Below are 14,625 nucleotides of genomic sequence, written 5' to 3' on the forward strand. Positions count from 1 at the left end.
ATGGATATAGAAAATCACTCAGTTGTGACTGAGTTCATCTTTGTAGGCATCACTCAAGATCCTCAGCTGCAGATCATCTTTTTTGTGGTCTTCCTCATTGTTTACCTGGTTAACGTTGTAGGGAATGTTGGCATGATCATCCTGATCATAACAGATAATCAGCTTCATACTCCTATGTACTTTTTCCTCTGCAACCTCTCCTTCGTCGACCTGGGCTACTCCTCAGCCATTGCTCCCAGGATGCTGGCTGATTGCCTCACGAAGCACAAAGTTATCTCTTTCTCCAGCTGTGCCACCCAGTTTGCTTTCTTTGTGGGTTTTGTGGACGCCGAGTGCTACGTCCTAGCTGCCATGGCATATGACCGGTTTGTGGCCATCTGCAGACCCCTCCACTATAGCACTCTCATGTCCAAGAAAGTCTGCTTGGCCCTGATGCTGGGCTCTTATCTGGCTGGCCTAGTCAGTTTGGTGGCCCATACTTCCCTCACGTTCAGCCTCAGTTACTGTGGTTCCAATGTCATCAACCACTTCTTCTGCGAAATCCCACCACTCCTGGCTCTCTCTTGCTCAGATACCTACATCAGCGAGATATTGCTGTTTAGTTTGTGTGGGTTCATTGAGTTCAGCACCATCCTTATCATTTTCACCTCCTACGCTTTCATCCTCATTGCAATCATCAGAATGCGATCAGCTGAAGGCCGCCTAAAGGCGTTTTCCACCTGTGGGTCTCACCTTACTGGCGTCACCCTGTTTTATGGTACAGTCATGTTCATGTACCTGAGGCCAACATCCAGCTACTCCCTGGACCAAGACAAGTGGGCCTCAGTGTTCTACACCATTATCATTCCCATGCTGAACCCCTTGATCTACAGTTTGCGGAACAAGGATGTGAAAGCTGCCTTCAAAAAACTGATCGGAAAGAAATCTTAATAATTACCGGAAGTTAAAATCTGATGGTAGACAGATAAATGGTAGACAGAAGGACGGTATCATAATATGCTAAATGTAGAATGTCACTCAAATTACCATCTTCTTGTTGAACAAACTTGAAAGAATTTTCTAGAACCTTTTGCAACCTGAATCTCTTCTAGTTTCTACAGCTACTATGATAGGTGGAAGTTATTTCATTTTACAAACAATAAAATTAAAGCACCAGCAAGTCAACCAACTTATCAAAATGAATAGAACATAAAACTGGTCCAAGGGCCACACTTCACATGGCAAGCATTCACCTTATGAATTACATAGAAAACAACCCATATGAAGAATCTGTGACTATTTAGCTGTGTAATCTTAGTCAAGTTAGTGAATATCTTTAAAAACAAGTTACCTTTTATCATTAAAATTCTTTAGAGTTGTTTGAGCATTCAACACCTTCTTGTAATGTTTTTGATCAAATCCACCCCATTTCTTCCCCTCCCATTCCTTCCCTATCTGTTTCTCCCTTCAAAGTTCATACTCCCCCTTTTTAAAATGGCTGAGTCCACTTAGTGATGCCTACATGTGCAGTTGTATAAAACCATCTACTGGAGCATGGCCAGCCTCTGAGCCACTGCTCTCCTAAAGAAAACTTATACTCCCTCCCCCAGCACCCATTAATCGCCAATAGCTCCTAGTTTGGGGGTGAACGTTCATGACCCTCTCTACCCATCCATGCTGGGATTCTGCCTGGGTAGATCATGTGCAGGTCTTGTATGCACAACCACAGCCACTAGGAATTCATGTGTGCATTTGGTCTATCATAGCCAACAAATAATGTTTCACTACAAATGTCCACTTCCTCAGAGTTTTAGAATCCTTCTGCTTTGACCTGTGACAGTCCTCGAGCCTTGAGAATACTGGCTGTTTCTAGAATAATAGTTTGGCGCTAAATTGGAAACCTTGTAACATTTTACAGCATCTACTTCTCCACTGCTAGGTTCCCATCATGTAAAGCATACCACTAAGGTGAGACCTACAGGTGGAGAAAGCAATTATACTTCTTTTGATTTATAAATTACATACCCATATTTATGATGGTCGATAATCACACCACCAATGAGTGATAAGCTGAAGATGAATACTTTTAATTTTTAAAATTGTTTCTAATGAGCTATATATATTTCTCTACTTCCCTCAGTTTATTCCATTTTTATGCTATAGTTGCAGATAGAAGTGTTTCATATCGAAAGTACACAAAAGTTGTGTATATAACTTCAATCCTCACACTTTTAATCCCAGTCCTACCAGCTCTGTCAGTTAAATCTCTTGGTATCTGTGTACTTCAATTTCTTCATCAATATAAAAAAGGACTATATTTATATTATAATATATCTATCAGATCTCATAGTTAATAGTTCAATAAATCCTATATATTTGAAAGGACTAAGAGCTCTTTTGATTTGACAATAATCATAAAATTGGTAAATATGTTGATCATATTCTCCATAATATATTGTAAAATTCATGATCATTGGTTTCTTTAATACAAAAAATAGAGTTTGTATCACTTCCTTAGTGGCAGTAAAGAAAAAAATTGATGGAATGGGTACAAGTAGAGACAGCAATATGATATAAAACTGAGATTCAATTGTATTTGTTCTGTATTTGAAGTATATGCCCTCAGGAAGAATATTTCAAACAATAAATAGTTAAGATTGATGGAAAATATAAGATACACAATTTTATGAAGTTTAACATTTTAGGAAAATACAACAAATGCAAATATCTAATATCACAGAAAAACTATTGATAAATATTAAGAATCACAAAGTTCTATATTGATTCACAAAACAACAGTGTATTTTCTCCAGAGATAAGAAAAATTTTATGAATTATAAGGCATTTTAATCATCTTTAAATCTTGAGCAAAAAGTTAAGGAGAAGAAAAAGAGGCAGAGAATTTACACTAGTGAAATAAGGTACAGTGTCTGAGACACTTACTTGGGCTGCATGTGCACCTTCATTATCTGGCAACATTTAAAAACATGAAGTTTATTCCTTTGGAAGAAAAGAGTTTATATCTTGTGCATAGTAGAGAATAGATTCTCTGCTCCCTGCAATCATGTAAAATAGCTAATCCCACGACACTTTGCCCTCTAGAAGTCTATGCATTATCTTAATTGGACTTCATTACAGCATGAAGTTTTTGCTCTTTATAACTCTTCATATGTTTGAAGAAAGAAATTGGAGAGGATAACAAGACAAATACCAAATATTAAAACTACTGAATAAGTTAATTATACTCTTGATTAGTTGCTTTGCCTTTTTCTTTTACTTTACAAATATTTAGATTTTGTGTTTATAGTGACTACCTACATAATCAGAGCTGTCTTTCACTGATTGTATGTGGCCCTTGAACTTCAGTAAAAGAAATATTTGTATTATATATGCTAGATATTACTAAAATTGAATTTCAATCTTTTATTTTTAGTCTAAAGTGAGAATAAACAAATAGGAAACTGTTTTATTATTATTATTTTATTACTTAAAAAATACAAATCCAAATTTCCACTCCCTTCTCTCCTTCCACACACCCTCCCACTCTTCCCCCCTCTCATCCTAAGAGAGAACAAAGCACCCTGCCCTGTGGCAAGTCCAAGGCCCTCCCTACTACATCTAGGTTGAGCAAGGTATACATCCAAAGAGAATGGGATTTCAAAAAGCCAGTACATGCAGCAGAAACAAATCCCAGTGCCACTGTCAGTGGCCCCTCAGGCTGCCCCAACTGTCAACCACATTCAAAGGGAATAGTTTGGTCCCATGCTCGTTCACTCCCAGTCCAGTTGGAGTTGGTGAGCTCCCATTAGCTCAGGCAAACTGTCTCAGTTGGTGAACCCCTCACGGCATTGACATCCTTGTTCAATAGGAGAGCAAGGAGAGAGATATCTTGATTGAGGGAGCCATTATTGGGTTATCAGGAAACTCTAACAGAAGTAGTTTATCTCTATATGATCAGTAAGCTAAATGTAGACTTTACTATTGGTTATGTTTAATACCAAACTATATTTGACTATTCTCTTAATCAAAATAATTTTTTTCATTAGAAACACCACTGACTGAAAAATGTCCAAAATACAGAAAACTGTATTTTCACCAATATGCAAATTTGAGGAGATTGTATGAATATTGGGGAGTCAGCCCTTAATAAATCAGAAACAATTCAAAGACATATATTTTGTCCCATCAATCTTCAGAATGTGCACATCATAGTAATAATACCATTCACTGCTCACCAGGACCATTTATTCATGGCCTAGCAGCTCCTGCCTTCCTGGCCACCTCTTGCTGTTCTTCTCATTGTTTCCTCTTCCTGGTATTTTTCTTACTTTCCCTCTGCTGAGACAGCTATTTTATTCCACCAGCCTGGCATCTTTCCTTCTGGTGCTTATTTGAAGCTCAGAGGAGGACACTCTGCCTATTGTTGTGTGTCATTATCTCTGATGATCATTTTCTCAAAATCGCATTCATTCCAATGTAATAGCTGTCAGTACACACACACACACACACTTATGTATTTGTGTATTATAAATAATTATAAAAATATCTCATTTTAACTAATATTATATCACATAGTCATTCAACAATAGGTTACAAGGGAATTAAATTATTGATTAGTCTAATATATGTATGTATATATAGTCTTTTATTGAAAATAGATTTTTTCATACAATATATTCTGATTACTCTTTGTCTCCCCTATCTCCACCCAGTTCTTTTCCACAGCCCTTCCCACCCAGATCCAAACTGTCTCTGTTTCTCATTAGAGAACAAGCCCACATCTAAGAAATAATTATGAAATAAAAAATAAAACAAAACAAACAAGTCATAATATGACAAAACAGAAGTAAAAAAGCACAAGAAATGTATGTAGACAGTGACACACAATTACACACACACAGGAAACCCAGAAAAACATAAAACTAGATAATATATGTAAGTTAAAAAGAAATTTTCTGACAGAGCAAGAGATGAAAACCTTTCAAACAGGCTGTTGAGCTCGATTTGTGTTGACCATTTACTGCTAGGCATGGTTTCCCTGACAAGACTCCTTTCAAGAAAACAATTTTGCATTTGAAAGTGGTTATTAATTGGAACTAGCAATGGGGTTGGGGGTGGGGGTTTGTGTCCACATCTCTCAGCTCTAGGATTCCAACTAGTAAAGACCTGTGCAGGCCATGTGCAAGCTTCTTCGGTCCCTTGGAGTTCCTATTTTCTGTCTTCCTTGGTATCCTCCACCCTCTCTGGCTCTGATACTTTTACTGCCTTCTGTTTTGTAGGGTTCCCTAAAGCCTGAGACATCCCATTAAGCAAGGTCTTATATATTGAGATCAACATGAAGTCTGAACTGATATGTAGACTATGGAGACTATAAGACTGTCAAAATTGTGGAATCTTACATCAGAAAAACATAACTTATACTACTACATGTGTTGAGAATTTACATTTCTTTTATTAAAATTATTTACATTCTCTAGGCAGAGGCAAAAAGTTTTGTCTTGCTGATAATTTCAATTAATTCATTGTACAGCCTGATTCAGGAGATACACACTTTACCAGTGAGTAACAAAATGCATTCATTCAATAAATGCAATTGTTTTGACACAATAAAGCCCTGCTGTGTACTTGGAAGAAAGATTTAAAGATTTAAAAGTTTCCTATTGCTTCAGATGGATTTATGTTTCTTATGAAGGGTCATGAAACATCTGGTGATCTAAGTATTTTTTTATTCTCTCTATCTTCAAACTCAGCTGGTAATTATTTTATATTAACAGTTAAACACACGTCCCCTTCACAGATTTTATGTTTTCTGTCTTGTGATAGCTCTTCTCAGAGACCCTTTCACATCCTGGTTCCTTAGGCTTTATATTAGAGGGTTGAGCATAGGCGTTACTACAGTGTAGAACACTGCAATGACCTTGCCACCAGCCCTGGAGGATTTTGACTGGGGTCTCATATACATAAAGATGGCAGTTCCATAGAATAAGGTCACAACTGTCAGGTGGGAGGCACAAGTAGACAGAGCCTTGTGCCTCCCAAAGGCTGACCTCATTCTGAGAACGGAAAGAAGGATCCGGGCATAGGAAACAATAATAAGAAGGAAAGGGATGAACACGATGATGATACTGAACACAAAAACCACCAGTTCAGTGAGTGAGGTGTCAGTGCAAGCCAGCCTCAGAACCGAAGGAACCTCACAGAAAAAGTGGTTCAGGACATTCGGTCCACAGTAGGGCAAACTCAATGTGAGAACATTGATAATCATGGAACTCAGGAAGCTACTGGCCCAAGAAATGGCTGCCAGCTGGACACAGGTGCTTTGATCCATAATAACAGTATAATGAAGAGGGTGACAAATGGCCACATATCTGTCATAAGCCATGACACCAAGAAGAACACACTCAATCATTCCGAAGGAGAGTGAGAAATACATCTGAGTAGCACAGCCGGCAAAGGGGATGGTCTTCTTACTCCCCACCATGTTGGAAAGCATCTGTGGGACATTGGTGGATGTGTAACAGATGTCCAAAAAGGACAAGTTAGTGAGGAAGAAGTACATGGGGGTCTGCAGGCGAGGTTCTATCTGGATAATAGTGATGATGATGATATTCCCCACCACTGACAATATATAGAAAAACAAGAATACAAAAAAGAGAACCAGCTGTATCTTGGGATCAGATGAAAGCCCCAGGAACACGAACTCAGTCACTGTGATGTTTATTTTCATATGATCCATCTTGTCCAGCCACCTCCCTTTTAGAGAATCAGGCACGCCCCTGAAACCAAGTTCCTAGCTGGGCATTACTTCAGACCAGTGATTGAATAAAATAGTGAAAGATCTTAGTGTTGGATGGGATCTTATGTGTCTGAAGTTTAGTGCAATTGGGAAGATGCCTTCAGCTTCTGAAGAGTGTTTTCAGACGAAATCACAATGCTAAATTCATAGCTCAATGTAATTATCAGAATTATTGTCATTTCTAAAAGAGCATTTCATTTTGTCAGCCAATAATTACTCCATATTCTATTCATTCTTCAGATCCTTTGTCATAAATCACCTACTTCAAAGAGATCTGATTCTGGTTTTGTTCCACAGCTAACAAGAGAGCAGGAGGGAATAGAATTCATGGAGACAGGAATGAATGCCACTGTTCCATGAACAATCACCTGGTCACTAAGTAAAGACCAAGGTGGCAGCATAGGCCACCTAGAGTTGTCGTGCTATGTCTTACACTGCACAGCCACCTCAGACAGAGAAGAACAAGGATGAATCCCAGATAAGCAAGCATGAGCCACATTAATAACTGTCTCTCCTCATTTCCCAACCTTCATGCTGTGTGATATGGAATGGCCTGATTATGTTTAAATAATAATAATAATAAATAACAACTTATGAGAATTTTAAGGATTAAAGAAAATATCTGAATAATTGTATGTAACAATAAGAAGTAATACAAAAAAAGTCTAATGCTGGTAGTGCTAACAAAATGTGGTGATGCCACCTTTACCTGGAATTCACATCCAATATTATAACCATTGGAAATAAATAACATTACTGAAAAGGAGCTAAACATGTTAAAATTAGGGGAACATTTTACTGAGAGGTCCTTAGCCTTTTCCCATTTGCTCTGAGGAAATACACAGTGTTGTATTTAGCTCACCTCATTCCAGCCCAATTAAGAGAAACAACCTAGAAGTATATGAGTGCAAAGAAATCTTGAGCACAGACGTTGCTGAGGAATATCCGTCAGCCATTCATCCATCCTTTTCTCCATCCTGTCTTCATTTTCTCATTTTCTTTTCATGTATTCCTTTTAATAATGTTTTGATAGTCACTTTGTATCAGAAGATATCTGTAGTTAGTAGATACAATAAATACTCTTGATCCTCTAAATGAGCGGGTTATGCATGGAACCTTGTGAAGAGTGAAGTTTTCTGGTGCCTGAAGAAGTGTTACATATGCTAAAGGAGCTCATTCACAGAAAAGTATTTATAGGTCATGAAGTGGCCTCATCTTGCAAAATATCCATTTGCATGTAATGTTCTTAGAGATATTTCGAACACTTGAACTTAAAGTTTTCAGGTAAGATAGTAATTTGAAGTGATGTTAAGATATCTAGACTGTGAAATCTGGGAACGAAAGCAAGGATGGACTCAGAAAGCGCTGAGTTGCAGGTTTCTTTTCATCTTAGGAAACAGGGGAAAGTGAGAGTAGGGGAAGGCTTTTGGGCATCTTTGCAGATCCTCCAAAAAGCACTTAGACCTTATATTATAAACATAAATGTTAGTGTGGTTGTTAGAAGTGATTACAATGGCAACAGATGGCATCCCTGGTCTCCTCAGTAGATCAGAATTCTCTATGGATAATAGCATGGTGATACACAGTCAGGAGAGTGGATGACGAGGGTCTCAGAACTCTAGAGGGTCTGCTTCCCCATGTGCCTCGCTCCTTCACGCACTTGGCTGAGAGGCCTTACATCCTCATATCACCAGTCTGTGCTTTGTTGAGCTCATCTGTAGAACTGGACAAAAATATCATCCATTTCAAATACTTGATGTGTGACCAGTAAATTTAATGAGATACTGAATGCAAACATAAAACAAAATTAGGCTATGGTCATGAGTGTTCAATATATGAAAACTCATTGTAAAATCATCATGTAATATGACTCACATTATAGAACTCTTAGATCTACAGAATAAGAATTAATGACAATCCTAAAATTATAAAAGAAAACTACATTTTTGATACATGAAATACTTTTGATTTGCATTTATATGATTTAACTATTTATTAATTATCTGAAGTTCTTGGATAATTACATATTTGTTAGAGGACCATACAATAAACATGCATAGGCATAGGCACACCATTGTCAGTATATACTAATAAAATCATATCGAATTTATAGTTTCAGATCTTTATATATGTGTTCACAAAATTGAGTGAATGTAAAGAATGTCAATATTTTGGGTAAACTTCTAAACACTCTATATTTTAAAGTGTCACATAATAGGATAATCCCTTAATTCCTGCTTGTGCACATTTGCCTCAAAGAGCATCTTTTGTCACTTATACCTTCAACTGTTACAAACATCTATAAACAACACAATTGCAGAGCTATTGTGGGTAGGAACCAACTCTCTAACTACCTGAACACACAGTTGTGTCCCTTTCACAAAAAGAAGGGAGAAGTACTAAAAATAATCAGTTGAGTTGGCATCATGATTAGAAACCAGAATATGTGACTAAATTATGTTTTTCCTAAGTAAGGTTCATTGGCATTATATAACACAAACCATCCAGCATATACGTGCTACCATAATAACGTGGGTAACAAAATGTCTGGATATCTTTACAATCAGTCAGAAAAGTCTTGTGCACCACTATTAGTTCAATAACAAAATCAAATATAGATGAAGGTTACCCATGAACCTCAAACACAAATGTAGTCAGTACGTTTTCTGATTTAATCAAGCTGTTTATTACTTACATTTGATTGTTAGATTTGGTGGACATTAAGGTTACTTTTGATTTTTTTGGTAACTACTTCTCTCCAGGGAAAATTTTGCCAAGTAATATATTGTAGTGATTAAAAGAACAAATTCTGGAAAAGAAGACAAGAACATGAATGATGACCCTAATATTTTATACTGCATTACTTGGGCAAGCAGAGTTTATTTCTGTCCTATGATAAGTGAGAACTGTGTTAGTATTAATTTATGAGATGGTGTATATATTACTAGAGAATATGTCCAGAAGCTTAGCAGAGTATTTAATATAGAACTTTATAAATCACAACAAATAATATTTTATAGATCACAGGTTGACTCAATTTGCTGCAAATATTGTTGTTCTTTCTATGGTTATTTGTTTAAACAAAAAATCTCATGTGAAACAATCTTTCCTTAAGCATCTTGTGTAATTCAGGTCAACCTTAAGCTCCTGATCCCTGTCTCTCTAGCTCTCAAGTGCTGTGATTATAGGCACACACTACTGCATGCAGATTACTAAAATCTGAATTTGATATGATCATATTATTAATATTTAACATATTACTCTAAAGGCACTTAAAGTCTACTTTGGCTCATATAGACCTTGTTGCCAAAATGTGTATTTTATTTTCATGGTTTATCTGTTCCTCAAAACTGACATTTATTGTTACAAATAAAATATAAGAGCAAAGTAGTTTAAGGACTAAGAAATAGTAGAGATTACCTCATAAAACATTTATGAATGTAAGAAAAGTTAATCTATTTTAAAACCAAATTTCTAATGAATTCATCACTGACATGAAAATTATGCTGGAAAAATAATCACTGTTTGAACAACTAAGGATATAATTAGTAGTACTTAAATGTTATATATTGATGTTAGATTACCACTTGCCAATAACTGATTTCTTGAACCAACATGAATATTAAAATGTGGAAAAGAAAGAGGGAAATGTGGAGCTCTCAGGAAGGGAGAATTTAAATCAATAAAAAATGCCTATGAAATACCATAAACATTTAAACAACTCTTGATGTTGAACCAAAGGAAGTATATAACTTCCCCATGATAGACATTTTCTTTACTAAAAAGAAAGGAAATCTGACCATATTGCTACCTACTATGCTCTTTATTAGAGTTGTAAATACTTAAATTTCATCTTCACGATACCTTACTTTAAATGCAATAATGTTGTAGATCACAGAGCCTGTTTAAATCTTTAGAAGAATATTTAAACATAGATAATAATCTATATTTAATTCCTAAAGATCATACTAATTACTGATTATTATAAGTATTAATTTTATACCTCAAAATCTACTGCACTTAAAACTATCGGTACAATGTATCCCAAATCATAGGAAATTCATGGAAATAATCTTTGATATACCTGTCCTCTCCACCTATAAATGTAAAGAAAACTCTTCAAGGGATAATGCTGATGAAATTCATGAAGTAAGTACGATTTACAGAAGTGAAACTGTAATGATAATACTGCTAGATTGCAACCCAGCCCTTTTATATAATGAAAGAAAAGGATAGCATGCACACAATAAAATTTCTAAATCATCTTAGTTATTTATCATGTTTGAAAACTGACTGAATTTTAAATGCTTAAGGGAAAATGTCCCAGCCCAGTAATTAAAAATTAATTATCTGTTCTGACGAAATCCTGGATGATGCATTTGGTTATTGTTTTTCTCATAGATATTTGTGTACATAATTTGCTTACATTTTTCCATTGTCAGAATATTATTGTTAATTCTTCAATTTACACTGCTTTAGGACAAGACAGATAGTTGTCAGAATATTATTGTTAATTCTTCAATTTACACTGCTTTAGGACAAGACAGATAGTTTAAACTTAAAGATTGAATACTGTATCAATGTCAGAGATACTTTACAAAGCCATGAACTAATCTAAATCTGTGAAATAGGTTCTCTAAGAAGTAAGCAATTTTGAAATGCTCAAAGAGTTCTCTTTCTGTACTGTTCATACATCAGGAAAAATATGTTTGTGTGTTATATATACTAATGAAAATGTCAAGAAAGAAACCCATGATTTTGCACAATGGCTATAAGATAATTTTAAAACTAAAGTGAGTACAGACATAAGAGTGACAATACCTGAAAAAAATATATCCTCACATAGCAAAGTAAAGTTGAATTTTAATATGTCTAAGACCCTAAAAAACTTTCAATTTATCCATATAGTAGAAATAAAATTATGTTCATTTCTTGTCAAAAGTGCCCAGAGTAAGCAACTGTTGATTGCCGAGCCCAACATGAGATATCTATATAATCTCTCCTAAGCTTCAGAAATACATCACAGAGGGGCTGTAAAGAATGCAAGAGCCAGAGCATGGAAGGAGGTTCTCTGGAATGCTGACTTTGGGACATGACATGTCTCCTGAATTCATACCAGTAGTGGGTGGCTGCCTGCAGAAGACCAGCACAAGACAGGATCCATAACATTCCAGAATGGAGAGAGAAGGGACTCATCAAGCCTCACTCTTCCCTGAGTGCTACAGGCAGTTCATGGCGGCTGGTGGAGACAGAGTCATGCTAGTTGATAGATAAACACCCCTCACCTTGCTCCCGGAGTAAACCCCAATTAGAGTTGTGTTCCTTTCTAAGTGCAGCAACTCTACATTCATTTCTTACTGCATGGCTGCTGAACAGTTTTTAAGGAAACACTAGGACATGCACTCAAACCTACAAGTCATGAGGACCAGTGTTTTGCTTTCAAGAGAATCAATTCCTTTTGACTGTTTTTATTTCCCTCCATAAAAATTTTGCTTAAAAAGTACAATGTAATATATATTAATTCAATGATGTGTTCTAATATACCCATCCACTCAGAAATTTTTGTGAAAAGAAAATCAGAATTTTATTATTTTATCAATTCTAGTTATATAGTCCATTATCACCTACTGGGAAGTCCTAATAAGCAATATATCACTAAAATTTATTTTCTTCTGTAAAAGAAACTCTTTACTTGTTGATCATTATCTCCTTTCCTCTTATCTCTTCTCTTTCCACCCCACATTGCCCACAGACTCTGACCAAGACCTTCCTGCCCCGCTGTGATATTGAAACATTAAAGTTTCTCTACATTAATGAGATCATGAGATATTGTATTTCTATGCCTAGATCTTTTCACAATGTTCTCCAGCTCCACCCACATCTCTATGAGTGACAGGATTTTCTTCCTTTTTAGGCCCCACAGTATTCCCCTGTGTAAACACAGCACATTGTCCTTGTTTATACATTCAATTGTGGATATTTAGATTGTTTCTACATCTTTACTTTTGGAATTTTTTTACTGCTGTCTGGGGCCAGCCTCCAGCAGCACAGGGCTTTGATGGGAATCCACAGTTTGTGATGCTAGACTTTTCTATCTGAGGGGGATAGGAAAAAAGGCACTCACAAACTCTCTTTGTGGTTTCCTTCTTTACTCTCTCTCTCTCTCTCTCTCTCTCTCTCTCTCTCTCTCTCGCTCATGTTTCCCCACTGCTTTTATACCCCAACAGAATCTTGCAGGCATTACAAGAGTCAAACATTTGTGTTCTGTTTTTCAAGTGAATGATTATAAATAAAAACATCTTTTTCATCTCGCTCACATGATTAAACATTTATGTATTACAAGTGAAAAGCATATTATCCCAAGAACCCACAAGAACCCACATACATTCAAGGTCAATCGATTTGCTATAGATTAACCAATCATATTTGCAAGCAAGCTGTTCTTGTGAGGTCTTTTACTGGTAGCCTGCATTCTGCATTACAAAGAAATGGCCAATTACTTTATTACTTATCTTGAAAGGTAATCTTATAAGGAATTGTTTGTTATGTTTTGTTTTGTTTTGTTTTTGAGACAGGGTTTCTCTCTGTTGTTTTGGAGCCTGTTTCAGAACTAGCTCTTCTAGACCAGGCTGACCTCAAACTCACAGAGATCCACCTGTGTCTGCCTCCTGAGTGCTAGGATTAAAGGTGTGTGCCACCATCACCCAGCTTTATAAGGAATTTTAAAGGAATCACAAACCTAATCATTTATATATGAAAAAGAACCAGTCAGTTCTACTTTAAATCTTTAGGGTACATATCCATTGGTTAATAGCTTTTGTTTTATATCAGGAGGATAAGGACAGAAATGGATATAAGGAATTAATCATCACCTTTGTTCATCAACCAAACCTAACAAGGAAAGCACGTCAGCCAGTAAAAAATGGGCTGCTTTGTTCTTGTTTCCTGACCTTTTAACGCTTTAGAGTTCCACATTCAACTACATGTCTTTCTAAAACTTTCCATTGTCTTCCATTTTTTTCATCTCAAAGTTATTTAACAAAATCATTTTAGTTTAACTTCATTATTTTCAAAGCTTTGTTCCAGCTGTGATGCACTCCAAGACTCATGAACACATCTCCTGACATAATTGTTAAAAGAATTTAAACTAGCTGGGTACTGGGATTCAGCTGTTAGTCATTAACTTGAGTTACAATTCATGCAGTTCCTTAGTTGAGACTCACAGACCCTGGCTGTGAAACATAGCCTTGTATTTATTTTTACACATAAATCAAAACTCTGTATAAGCTATCATGATTAATATCAAATTTGACAGTACAGCTTAGGGAGGGGTCATCTTCTTGACATTCCACAGATAAAAATGCCCAGTGGAATGGGATGTTTCCAAGAGATAAACACACTATATTAGAGGCAGTGGAGATCTCCCCACCTCCACTCAGGCCATGCAAGATACTAGAGAAATGGGGCTACAGCAAACAGGGGCACAACAGAAGCAAAAGACACTCCAGGGTCTGCAATCCCATGGCCTTGCATAATCAAGATTAACCTATCAGAGGTTTCCCTTCTGCTGGGCTGACACCTAGAACTGGAATTGCAACTTGTTGTTCCTCTGGCATGGCCAGCAGCGTTTTTTGAATATTTTTATTTATTCTTTAAAATTTTTATTCACATATACAATGTATTTTGATCTTATAACTCCCAATACTTCCCTCCATCTTCCACTAGTATTTACCAACCCATCTTTCTCTGACTTCATATCCTATTTATTATTATTATTACTAGTTCCCTGGCTCTAAATAATGCTGACCATGTGCAAATGGTTGTGCAGGCATCCACTTGCAATATAGAAA

The 14,625-nt window shown here is 36.3% G+C and overlaps 2 protein-coding genes across 2 annotated transcripts; one reads left to right on the forward strand and one right to left on the reverse strand.

The window, feature by feature from the left end:
- Nucleotides 1-930, forward strand: LOC130870221 (olfactory receptor 1019). The gene has a single exon (XM_057762838.1). It carries the CDS (start codon nucleotides 1-3, stop codon nucleotides 928-930), a length of 930 nt encoding a protein of 309 aa, XP_057618821.1.
- A 4,912-nt stretch (nucleotides 931-5,842) lies between these two features.
- LOC130870552 (olfactory receptor 2G3-like) lies at nucleotides 5,843-6,715 on the reverse strand. The gene has a single exon (XM_057763354.1). It carries the CDS (start codon nucleotides 6,713-6,715, stop codon nucleotides 5,843-5,845), a length of 873 nt encoding a protein of 290 aa, XP_057619337.1.
- Between the last annotated feature and the right edge of the window lie 7,910 nt (nucleotides 6,716-14,625).

This window comes from Chionomys nivalis, chromosome 2, assembly GCF_950005125.1.
Source record: "Chionomys nivalis chromosome 2, mChiNiv1.1, whole genome shotgun sequence".
Lineage (NCBI taxonomy): Eukaryota > Metazoa > Chordata > Mammalia > Rodentia > Cricetidae > Chionomys > Chionomys nivalis.

What these genes read in the sequence shown, in the direction of transcription:
- LOC130870221 (XM_057762838.1), top strand. Translation starts at nt 1, where the DNA reads ATGGATATAGAAAATCACTCAGTTGTGACTGAGTTCATCTTTGTAGGC.
- LOC130870552 (XM_057763354.1), bottom strand. Translation starts at nt 6,715, where the DNA reads ATGGATCATATGAAAATAAACATCACAGTGACTGAGTTCGTGTTCCTG.